Source organism: Onychomys torridus, chromosome X, assembly GCF_903995425.1.
Source record: "Onychomys torridus chromosome X, mOncTor1.1, whole genome shotgun sequence".
In the NCBI taxonomy this organism is placed as follows: Eukaryota; Metazoa; Chordata; class Mammalia; order Rodentia; family Cricetidae; genus Onychomys; species Onychomys torridus.
In genome coordinates this window covers 16,776,255-16,788,664 of record NC_050466.1, presented here as the reverse complement: position 1 = coordinate 16,788,664, position 12,410 = coordinate 16,776,255, and the positions used below count along the sequence as shown (strand labels likewise).

Sequence of the window (12,410 nt, the reverse complement as noted above, 5' to 3'; positions counted from 1 at the left end):
AACCCTGTCATGAAAACCCAAAAATAAAGAGTAAAAAAGACATGAAAGTAGAAGAGTAATTAGTTAGAAAGAGAAAGAGGATCAGTAGGAGTGGTGGGGGGAAGAAAAGGTAATAGGGATGAATATGATAAAATACATTACATGTATGAAAATGTCATAATGAACAACATGTAAAATATATGCTGATAAAATGATTTGCTTTTAAAATTAGAAAATGGCATTAAGGGGCTTAGAGGTTAATAGCACCAACTGCTATTCCAGAGGTCCTGAGTTCAATTCCTAGTACCCACATAGTGGCTCAAAGCTATCTGTAATGAGATCTGGTGCCCTCTTCTGTATAAATAAACAATCTTAGAAAATTAAAAAAAAATTAAAAAAGAAGATGGCATTAAAATATGCTAAAGAGAAAAATAAGTTATGTGGCTATAGACTTGCTATGAACTGGGGTAGTTAGGAAGAATCTCACATACTTTATGTTGAAATATAAATAGACTTTGGGGAAGATATCTAAGGACAATAATGATGTTCTACTCACAATTCTAGTACCTACAATGGAAAACAATACAAGGATGATAAAAAATATACTGGTCATTTACTTTATGTCAGATGCTTTACACAGACATAAGAAACTTGTAATCAACCAATAGAAGGGAGGGGATAGTGTGGGGTAGAAATTTAACATGATTAAAACCATTTGGAGGGAGACCACATATTCCATTCCAAAGAGCAACTCTCTCAAGCTGAAAGAAATTATGAGGAAGAAGTTACTGAAATGAAATGGTAGCAGATATGTCCGAGCAATGTGGCAAGGATTGATCCTCTTAGGAATTTTCTGGTAGATCAACGTGTGGTGATGGCAATTAGTATGAGTAACAAAACAACAATGGGATGGTGGTAATATAAGGTAATAATAGTATCATGTTAGAAGCCCTGGAATGAGTTTAACTATGAATTTAGCACATAAATCTCATTAAAGGACCTGTTTTACTGTAATGTAAAAAGTGGCCAAGAACACTTTTGTATCACATTTTTTTGATAAAAAAAAATAACCTGGCAATTTTCTTACTTTTCTTTTCTTTCTTTTTTTTTATTATTATGTATACAGTGTTCTGTCTGTACATATCCCTGTAGGCCAGAAGAGGGCACCAGATTTCATTACAGAGTTGTTCTGAGTCACCATGTGGTTGCTGGGAATTGAACTCAGGACCTTTGGAAGAGCAAGCAGAGCTTTTAACCTCTGAGATATCTCTCCATCCCATTTTCTTACTTTTCTAATAAACATTTAAAAAGAAGAAAGCCCTGGAGAGTAACTCACGTTTTTTGTTTTAACCTTCCACCGTCGGTGTCTGCTTGCTGTGATTGTAACTTTTCTTCATCATCAGACTGTGTGGCATCATTACTACAAGAAGGGGAAGTCATTTTAAAAGAAACCATTTCCCTTCTCAAAAATATCTTCTTATATTTATTATACAGCAACCAATAAGAATAAGAAAAATGATACCAATATGTTTACATAACTTCAAATTAATGAATAACCTGAGAATTACTAAATGGTTTCCAAGATTAGACTGGAATCTTAAAGCAAGATGCAATGTGTAAAATTTAAATGAATGCAGTTTAAAAGCTTATAAAAATCCTACTATATCAATCGCTCTGCTCCAAAGCTGTTTTCCCACTATAATACAAAGTACAAATACTTAGAAGACTAAGTGCTCCTCACACATGGCTTTTTAGAATGCTCTGATTCTGTCTCTGCAGTAAATCATTTTAAGTGACAAGAAACTAAGTAGTATGAGATTTTAAGATTTAGAATAGTCTCCACAAGTAACTACATAATATGACTATAACAGAGATCAAAGGTAAAGAATACATTCTTGAGCTACTTTTGCTTTTAGATTAAAATAGAGGAGTGAATTTAACTAAATAGGGACAGTTGTAGTTCACAAAGCTAAATCACCACTAGCACACTGAAGTGTTATAAAAGTTAAATAACATTAAGTCATACCTTACATACTCCTTTGTCCTTCTCATGATGTGTAGAGTGAGAGGATTAATACCTGTTGGCAACTTCTCTTCAGCAAGACTTAGAGGTATTTCTTCTCCAGTATCTAGGTTCTTAATCATCACACTGGCTAAAATTTCCTGGAGGTAAAAAAAAATAATATCAAGATGACTTGCAACTTAATTATCTTTAAAAATTATTATTTTTAACTATTTGCATATATGTATGTAGTGTGTGTGTGTGTGTGTGTATGTGTGTGTGTGTGTGTGTGTGTGTGTACAGAGGCCAGAGGTGCTGGATCTCCTGGAGTTGGACTTATAGCTGGTTGTGAGTTGTGGTGCTGGGACTCAAACTCAGGTCCTCTGGAAGAGCAATAGTACTCTTAATTGCTCAGACATCTATCCAGACCTCATCTGTTTTGAGTCTACAAAATCCTTAAAATTTTAAGTTAAGGATTTTTCTAGATAGTAACTACTGGGAACAATAATCTTAAACATTTACACTGAGATATAATTCTTACACCATAAAATATTACCTCTTAAAATATGCAATTCAATGGCTAATAATATATTTATAGTTCTTAATTGATCATTAAGTTATAATATTTGATTACTCACAAAAGAAATCACTTCAATATTAGCTGTCAATCCCATTTAATTTTTTCTTAGTCTCTGGTAATTATTAATCTTTCTGTCTGTATTGATTCATCTATTCAGGACATTTCATAAATTCAATAAAAATATGTATAATACATGCATACACACACACTGTATCTGTATTCTTTCATTTAGCATGCTATTTTTAAGGTTTATCCAAATACCAATATCATATTCCCTTTAATTGCTGAAAAATATACTACTGAATGGACATACTACATTTTATTTAAGGATTCATCTATCAATAATACATGTTTGGGCTGTTTCCATTTTTGGTAATTATGAACAATGCTGCTGTGAATATCTGTGTACATTTCTGCGTGGATATATTTCCAGTTTTCTTTAGTATAAAAATAGGAATGGAACTGCTAGGTCATGGTAACATTAACAGTTTGAGAAAACGTTAAACTGTTTTCCAAAGTATAATTTAGAAATATACATATAATATTATTTTAACATATTTGAGAAAGGGTATAGCTATGTTGGTCAGGATGACCTCAAACTAATGATCTGCTATTATTGGTATTGAAATTATTATTGTGTACTACCATGTCTAGCTTCCTAAAAAAAAACCCTACTTTGTTTTAGAACTTCATTCTGAATAAACTGCCAATAAATACATTCTAATTTTTATTTTATGTGTATGATGTTTTGCTGTATCCATGTCTGTATATCCCATGTACATAGTCTGTGGTGGCCAGAAGACGGCATTAGATTCCCCTGGAACTGGAGTTACAGACACTTGTAAGCCACTGTGTGGGTTCTAGCAATCAAACCTGGGTCCTTTAGAAGAGCAACCATTGCTCTTAACTGCTGAGCCATCTCTCCAACTTCTTGCTCTTAAGTTCAAAGGTAAGAAACCATTATAGGGTTAGGGAAACTACTCAGCAGATAAAAGGACTTAAGACCAACTCAGATGACCTGAGTCCAATCCCTAGGACTTACACAGTAGAATGAGAGATCCAAGTCTTACAAACCATCCTTTGACCTCCACACCTGTAATGTGGCATGTATGTACCCATAGACACCCCCCCCACACCCCCACCCCCACACTCACACACACACACACACACACACACACACACACACACACACACACACACGTAAAAAAAGCATATGAACTACTATACTTATTTTCAAGCTCACTTTCTATAAAATACAGATCCTGCTATTTGTGCTGTGTATGAATGTGCATGTGGTACTGGGAATGGACTTTATGAATACTAGCAAACATACAACTGAGCTACAGCCCCAGATGTTTCTGTCTTTTCTTTCTGATTTAATGTCTCAGAAAGTTACCAGGCTGGCCTTGAACTTACTTTGTAGCCCAAGTAGATCCTGACCGTGTGATCTTTCTACCTCATCTTCCTGAGTGCTGGGATTATAGGCCTGCTTTGTCATCAGCCCATCTTGGGTTCTGCTTTTTTGTTTTGTTTTGTTTTTCGAGACAGGGTTTCTCTGTGTAGCTTTTGCGCCTTTCCTGGATCTCGCTCTGTAGACCAGGCTGGCCTCGAACTCACAAAGATCTGCCTGCCTCTGCCTCATGAATGCTGGGATTAAAGGCGTGCACAACCACTGCCCGGCAGATTCTGCTTTTAATGTAAGTATTCCGCCACATATCTTTGTGAAATGGCAACTTTCCATCATTGATTTAAACTTTAATATATAAATAAAATCCCAAACCTAAGATACTCTTATTTTTAATGATTTTGGCCTAAAAGTAATTCATTATGCATGACAAAATAACTAAACAAGTTCAGTATTCCTGGTATTAAAATAATGCTTAAAAAGATGGAAACACTGATTTCCTGGATTTAGTCATTATATACTGCATCAATCTATCAAACTGCCATATTACAACCCATTAATATGTATAAATGTAAAACATCAATTAAAAAATACAGTAAGTTATATGTAACATGAAACAATAGCATGTTAATCATTTTTAAGTGTAGTTCACAGTTATTCCGTACAGTTAAGTTCTATGCAACCAACACCACAATCCATCTCTAGAACTTTCTCATTTTCTCATTATGATTTTTACATTTTATGTTTTTAAGAACAAAAAAATTGAATTCTACCTCATCAGTAAGCTCTCTCCCAGAGTTGGATCTAGGTCTCTGAGGGCCCATCACTTCACCTGCTAGGGTCTGCACATCAGGTGCTTTTCCATTTTCCTAAAATTATATTATATAAACAGACAGACTGAATCAATTTCTATAAATTTTAATTATTCATTACCATGCATGCTTCTACAAAATTCCACAAATCAGAAAAAAATCTACTGAAAATGATATTAATGATTCCATTTTAGCCTTTTATTATTCTCTGCATGTTGAAAGACATTAGACATCAAAACTACTGCTGCCCATAAAATTGTGCCTTAGTAGTATCACAAACAAATAAGTGTTTTATTTGAACCCATCCAAAACAACAGTTCTCTACTAAGATTGTAATTAATTCAATCCATATGTGGATATTGCTAAAGAAGAGTTAAGACAACTTCTGTTTATGTAGAAAGCTAGACAACAAATATGTTAAAAATTTCACATACAGTTGTTGTTGCATATTCTTCTACATTAAAAAAAAAACAATACTTCAAAAGGGCAAATACCATGTGGATCATACAAAAACTGGCTGCTTGTGACCTCTCCTGTATTGTTAAAACAAAATGGTAATGCCACATTTCCAGGTCTGCTAACCCTCCTCACTTCAGCTACTATACTATATAGCTACTTGTATATATACAAGTTCCAGAATTTGGCTGTGGTAAAATGTTATGCAGTTCTTTTGTATAGCCCACGGCCTAGTACATGAAGTGTTTTATGTCTAGGAAAAGGAACTTATAATATTAAAAATAGAAGCAGCTGTTTTTAAAAATACCTATAACCTGTCACACACTTGGCATATATTAGCACATTTCATTCTTGCAGAAAACCTTCAAGGTAGATACTTTTCCCACATTTTATCAGTGGGGCATCTATCAATCAGATGCTAAATAGTTATCTTAACTCACTAAACTAGTTAGCAGCCAAGCTAGAAAGGGAAGTGAGGTGGTCAAGCATGGAAGACAACGAAACATTTGGCTTAGAGAAGAAAAAGGGTTTCAATAATTAAGTCAGCTAGTTGTACAAATTTTGAATTAGCCTATATCAAATATAATAGTAATTCACCAACCTGGGCAGTAACTATTTTATCTCCACTTGTAGCACTTGCCAAATCTAGAGATGGCTGAGACTCTCTAGCTGTACTTTCTGAAACCACATTTGTAGTAAGGAGAGAATCAGATGTAATGTTGTCTTTGGGTACTGCAATAATAATAATAATAATAGTAATAGTAATGATAATGAAGATATTACTAACAGAGCAATAATACCAACAATTTTATACACACATACACAAAAATAACAAGAAATACTTTTAACCTTTATTTAATTCTTGTAACAAGCCTGTGAGAACAGTGACTTTTATTTTTATTTTCTTTATTAAAAAACATGGTTCAAATAATTATTTAACTTCTTCAAGACTACACAGTTTATACATTCAAAGATCTAGGATTTAAATTTAGAAATTTTAAAGCCTTCCACTCCCATTTTCTTTCTACCACTCCCACACCAATTCTTAGAGGGTAAAAAATGTGAAAGTCTGGAGTCTGCCAAAGTACTCAGTAATATTACTTTAACTTATGACCAGTATAATACCTTTTACCTTTTGTCAACTTATTCAAGAAACAATTTATATATCCTAGCTATCGGAGTGGTTTTTCTTTAGCACAAATTGAAACAAAAGCAGAAAAATCAGCTGAGAATCATAGCAAATGCCTATGCTTGAGGAAGTAGAGGCAGAAGATCTCCACAAGTTCAAGGCTAGCCCAGTCAACAGAGACGTTCCATGGATGATATAAAATGACCCTATCCCAACCAAAATATTTCCCAACCAAAATATTTCTCAATTAATACTTGCCATCCAGATCAGGTGTTTTAAGAGCCTCAAACTCCAGTTCACTTTTCTTTTTTCTTGGTGGTGGCGCAGGTCGGGCTGGAGGTGGGGGTCTAGGAGGTGGGAAATTAGTTGGTGGAGGTGGGCGTGCAGGAACAGGCTTCTTTGTACTGGCTACTATATCAGGTTCTGGAGTAAGGTGCCTTGGGGGTTTTGCAGGAGCCACTTCTTCTGCAGCAGCAAAATCTTTAGTAGATAAAGAGTCTGAGGATGCAGAATCTAGAACATCACTTTCTTTGACTTCCACTGCTTCCTTGCTCAATAGTTCAGTCTCCAGTTCAGAAATATCAAGCTGCTCAGTTGAACTCACATCAGTTAAATTAGCAGTTTCATCTACTGTCTTCTCAGAGGTGTCAGCAGAAGGAAAACATTTTTGTGTTTCTACTTCAGTTTCTTCAAATACATTTGAACTGTCCACCTGTTCAGAATCTTGTTGTAGTTCATGCTCTATGGATAGTAGTCCAGGTATGTTACTAAAATCTGTCTCAGCCACAGAAGGACCCGCAGTAGCCTGATCAGAGAGTTCTTTTCCTTCAGGATCCAAAGACTCATCTTCCAATTGTAGTACTTTCTGACTCTCCTCAATAATACTATCAATTATCTAATGAAAAGTTAAAAAGCAGTTTTTTAAAAATGAAGCTATTTACAATAACAAAGCAATAGCTAATTAAATATATGACAGGCAATGTGTGTAACACTTTATTGATTTTAATCTTTACAAATGAAGGATGTAAAGCATACATGGACCAAGTGATTTGTCCAATGTTTTTGAGTCAGTCATAAAAGTGGCATAAGCCCTGGGAGTTCGCTTCCAGAATCTATATGCTTCCACATTGTAATAGGGAACCTGTGTTGGTATACAGTCACAAAAGTTCAATGAACCCTGTAAGATGAAGACTCCAAATATCAAGAGTTCATGTACATAGTTCTGCCAAACTAGTTGCAATAACTCCCTGCTGTCTCAAGTTAACAAAATCATGAGAACAAAATCCACCTAGGTTAGAATTGAACTTGTTTCAGTCTGAATTTAAGAGTACACTAGAAAAGCCAGCAGATACAAGGAGACGAACATACTTGAATCAATTATAAGGCTTCATTCCTCAGACTGAGGGCAGGTCTATCCAAAGAGCTCAAACATCCAGCCCACATTGCTCCCACTCCCCGTTCCTTACGTCTAAGTGAAAAATACACACAGGTCTATGTCTTCAAGTAATATTTAGAGGAAAATATATCTTCTAAATTACTAACACATTAAATTCCCTGATTCACTCATTCTTCTACCATACCAACCCTGGATTCTCTATCTCAATTCCCCAGCCCCAGTAAGCTAATGGAATGTGTCACAGACCTGCCCTGGTCAGCTTTTTTATAATTCCATCCTAGTAGAACTGGCTGTTATTGCTGTTCTGTAAGATTTGCCCTTGATTTCCCAGAATATTATTAACTTTTCTCTATCTTAAAAATTCTAGTACTAGAAATTACCTCATTTTTACCACCTATAGTATGCACTAAGGTCCACATTGTTATCATGTTTACATTTTATCAGCCTTGGTGACTTTAATGATAATAGAAGTCAGATAACAATGTGTGTGAAACTGTGTAACAGGGATCGTTGTGGGAGGGGAAGTGGAAAGATTGTAAGAACCAGTGCAGTAAATGACTATAAGGACAGTGACTTCAGGACACAGCAGGGCAACTGAAGTATGAACTCACAGTGGCTGTGATACTGTGAATGGATAAGAGCTGTGCTAGCTCAAGTCAGACGATGAGAGGTTGTGGGCCATTGACAACTGTGTGAAGAGGGAGGGTCAGTTTCTCAAGAGTGTGGCCCCTGGGAAGTTGACCACGATCCAGGGGAGGAGCACATATCCAAGAAGATATGGGCAACACAAATAGGATTTGACTGGCTTTTTATAAAAGGAGGACACAAAGTTTGATGAAGAGGGAAAGGGGAGGGGGTTAGGAGGAGCTGGAGGAAGGGTGAATATTTTCAAAACACATATGCAATTCTCAAAGAACTAACTTTAAAAATAAGAATAACTAAACCATGAAGGCACAGTGTCAGCTGGATACAATACAATTTTCAAAAAGCTTGGTAGTTGCCTAGCATTTACTAGGCCATGGGTTAGGGCAGAGGGGATTGGCTGTAAATAGGAAAAAAAAATTCAAAAAAGTAGCCCAGCATTTTTATAAGCTGACAGGAAGTTAGCCATAGGAGAGAAAGATAACAATAAAATTCTCAAGTTCTAGAGAAGAAAGGAAAGAAAGCCTACTGTGTATCATGCCCAGTATATATCATCCTGTGATAATCTCATTAGATAGCTGGATTATCTTTTTTTCAGAAGTAGGATCTGAGGTAAAAGCATTAGGAAATTTGCCCAAATGCCTCACAGTTAGTAAACAAAAAAGCCCAAACTTAAAACCCATGTAAATAAGGGGAAGATAATGGTAAGAGGGGTTTCAAGCTTCTTGGCCTCCTATGTCTATGTGCAGAAGAAAACACGGGGCGGTGAGTGGCCACAGTAAGAACAAGGTTATTGTAAAGGGTTGACATGATCACTGTGTGTAAGAGAAAGGTTCATGCTATGAAAATAAGGGTCAAAGTGAGGTTGAAAACTATGTCTCCCCTAGTCTGTTCTCCTAATCCCACTCTTCTATGACTTTACCATTCATTACAGCATGAATAATATAATACACAGACTAAACGAGTTTGCTCTGTATATTCACTCTATTCACACCAGACCATCATTTCCTGGACTGCAAGACACATTTTTCAGCCTGTTGATTGACACCTTCTATACCCATTTATGGTGCCTAAGTATGACATTTTTTTATGGATTTGGAAGCAATGAAAAGGAGAGAAAAGAAAACAGAACTAAAAGCAACAAAGAGATGCTGCTGTTGTACCTGTTTACATCAAAAGCTCATTGCATTCTGAGTGATTATAAAATGAAACCCAGATACTTTAGTATGACAGAAGCATTCTCCTAACTTGGACTTATTAGACTCACCCTCAAACATTCTACACATTCTCCATCTCTAAGCCATTAGGAATGTCTTTCCTCTTTTATCTCTACCTGCCAAAATTTTATCTATTCCTCGAAAATCAGCTCACATGCTTTTTCCCCATAAAGTTACCTCCGTTCCTGCTGTCAAATAGGAGATAGTTTCTCTTTAGGTTTTTTTTTTATAATATTTTGTAAATTTGGTACAACATTTATTACATTTATTTTCATCCAATTTCCTTATTTTCTTTTTGACATATGGTTGTATGCAGACTGGCTTCAAACTCCTGCTGTAGCTGAGGATGATCCTGAATTTTTCCGTTTCTTTTGCCTCTACAACCCAAGTGCTGGGATTAGAAGTTTGTGCCACCATGTCTGATTATGTTTACTCAAATTCCTCTACTAAAATGTAACAAACTTCCAAGCATGATAGTTAGTATTGTTTTCCTATGGTCTTTAGCAATTAATGCTCAATCAATCTTAAAAGGCTAGAACTTTAGAAGAGTATTAAGCCTCACTTTATGTCCCACAGGATTTTCTCACTACCTTTTCAGTTTCTATTTAAACTCTCCTCCCAATCACCTTTCACGTATTAACTACAGGCAGGATAAATTGTAAGTAGGTAACTGATTCTTCTAAAGGGGGGAAATTAAAAGCTGGGGTGTTGATGAATGCCTGTAAAGTTAGCACTTTAGAGGCTGAAGGAGGAGGAGGAAAAGGAGAAATACAGCAAAAATGAACAAGTTTCAACAATACAAATGGCTAAATATAATTTAAAATGTTTGGCAGAAGCATAGTTACGATGAAATATGAAGGACATATAAACATGGTAAGAATAAAAAATTCTATCTACATTGTAATCGGGAAGAAAATAATGTATGCAAATGGTTGAGAACCAAGAATGAATCATGAAAAAAAAATCAAAGAAACCGTTACACTACAGAATGGTGAGTTTTTTCCTATTTTTAAAAACAGTTCTATTTCTGTTCTATAAGCTAATATACAAGAACACCTCTTCTCCCTGAAGGGGTTTTTCTCTTTTATAGAAAATGGTATGATCAACATTAAAATTCATAGTCTGTTATATTTATAAATTTTATAAGGGTAGAATAGTGTTCTTCATTGAAAGCAAGTTTGCCACAAATCCATCTCAGATATGGAGACATTTTTGTTATCATGACTAAAGGATGGAGAGAATGCTACTGGTGTCCAGCTAGGTAGAAGAATTCTATAATGCACACAATAGTTGCTGCTTCCCTTCACAACAATGTATGTGAAGAGTGCTACTGTTGAAGAAGCTCTGAAGTAGAGAATGAGCTGTTTTGCTGGGATCTAGAAACTTACTGGCTAAAACAGTGCTCATGGCCCAGAAAACACACAAAATTTGTCTAAATAAATGAATAGAAATATCTTTTCCCTTGGAATTTATGCTGATACTAAAACAGCTCATTTTATAAATATTTTTTTAAATGATGTATATGTGTACTACATGGAGAGGCTTGATAAGGATACCCTGTATCTTCCTCCATACTTTCTACCTTATTCGTTTGAGACAGGGTTTGCTACCGAACCTGATTTGCTTCCTGGCTTGCAGGCCAGAAAACTCCTGTTGGGATCAACTTGTCTCCATTCCTTGCACTCCCAAACACAAGCACACAGGGTCATGACTAGCTTTTTTTTTTAAAAAGATACATTCTGGGGGTTTGAACTCAGGTTCCCATGCTTAAACATCAAGTGTTCTTGCCCAATGAGACAGCCTCCCAGCCCCAGACCCAAACTATGTACCTTGTACTCAGTCTCTTCTTGTGAACTAACTTCGGGAGCATCACAGCACTGATTATTTAAAAAGCATCAAGGATTCTATCAATGTAAGGACTTCCTGCTATCTCTGACTCCTAAAGCTATCATAATTTGCTACAACGAGCCTTTCAGTATCTGTAAATTCTATTTTTTTGTTGTTGCTGTTGTTGATGTTTTGAGATAGAGTCACTATGTAGCCCTGTCTGTCCTGGAGCTTTCTATGTAGACCAGGCTGGCCTCAAACTCATAGAGATCTGCCTGCATCTAACTCTCAAGTGATGGGATTAAAGGTGTGCAACATGATGCCTGACTCAGAATCTGTAACTTTTAATAGTAAAGTCAAGATTAGGAACTCTTAAACCATTAAATACAACCATATTTTGCTGTTGGTGTTATTGTTTTGATTTTTTGAGACAGAATCACCCTTTGTAGCCCTGGCTGACCTGGAACTCACTATATCCATTACAGAGATTCATCTTCTCTGCCTTCCAAGTGTTGAGATTAAAGGCCTGTTCCATAGCACTTAGCAGCCACATTAAACAAACAAAAAAACCAACCTGTTTCAAGGATAAATTACCAAGTATATGATGACACAACTTCTAAAAAGCCCCAAGTGCCTGTCACCATAAAGCTGATGATGCAAAAATCATTGCTAAAACAATCAGTATGTACAGAACAGTATGCCAAAACAATACATAACACATTCTATTTTAAATGCATCATATAAATTTGATATCCTCCATAAACTAAAGTTGACATTATATCTTTCCAACCTTTTTAGATACATCTTGTCTCAGTTCTTGTACAGGGGACTCATTTCCAGCTTTGTTTGCTGTATTCTCTGTTTCCTGTTTAAAGAAAGAAACAAACAGAACAAATGATGACTTTTATTGAAAAGCTTCCTCAAAAAGAGCGCAAAAGGGGAAATACAGCATTCTTAAACCAAAG

General features: G+C 35.7%; 1 protein-coding gene across 3 annotated transcripts in view; it reads right to left on the bottom strand.

Annotated features, from left to right (window-relative positions):
* Positions 1-12,410, bottom strand: part of Wdr44 (WD repeat domain 44) — a 100,412-nt gene that overhangs the window by 36,112 nt on the left and 51,890 nt on the right. For 2 of the 3 annotated variants that reach the window (XM_036174959.1, XM_036174958.1), the window contains exons 4-9: positions 12,236-12,310; positions 6,622-7,258; positions 5,836-5,966; positions 4,740-4,835; positions 2,006-2,142; positions 1,316-1,399 (exon numbers count right to left, since the gene is read on the bottom strand). In XM_036174959.1, coding sequence (XP_036030852.1) covers positions 1,316-1,399; positions 2,006-2,142; positions 4,740-4,835; positions 5,836-5,966; positions 6,622-7,258; positions 12,236-12,310 — 1,160 coding nt within the window. The remainder of the gene's footprint in view (positions 1-1,315; positions 1,400-2,005; positions 2,143-4,739; positions 4,836-5,835; positions 5,967-6,621; positions 7,259-12,235; positions 12,311-12,410) is intronic. The other variant, XM_036174960.1, reaches the window with a different exon arrangement.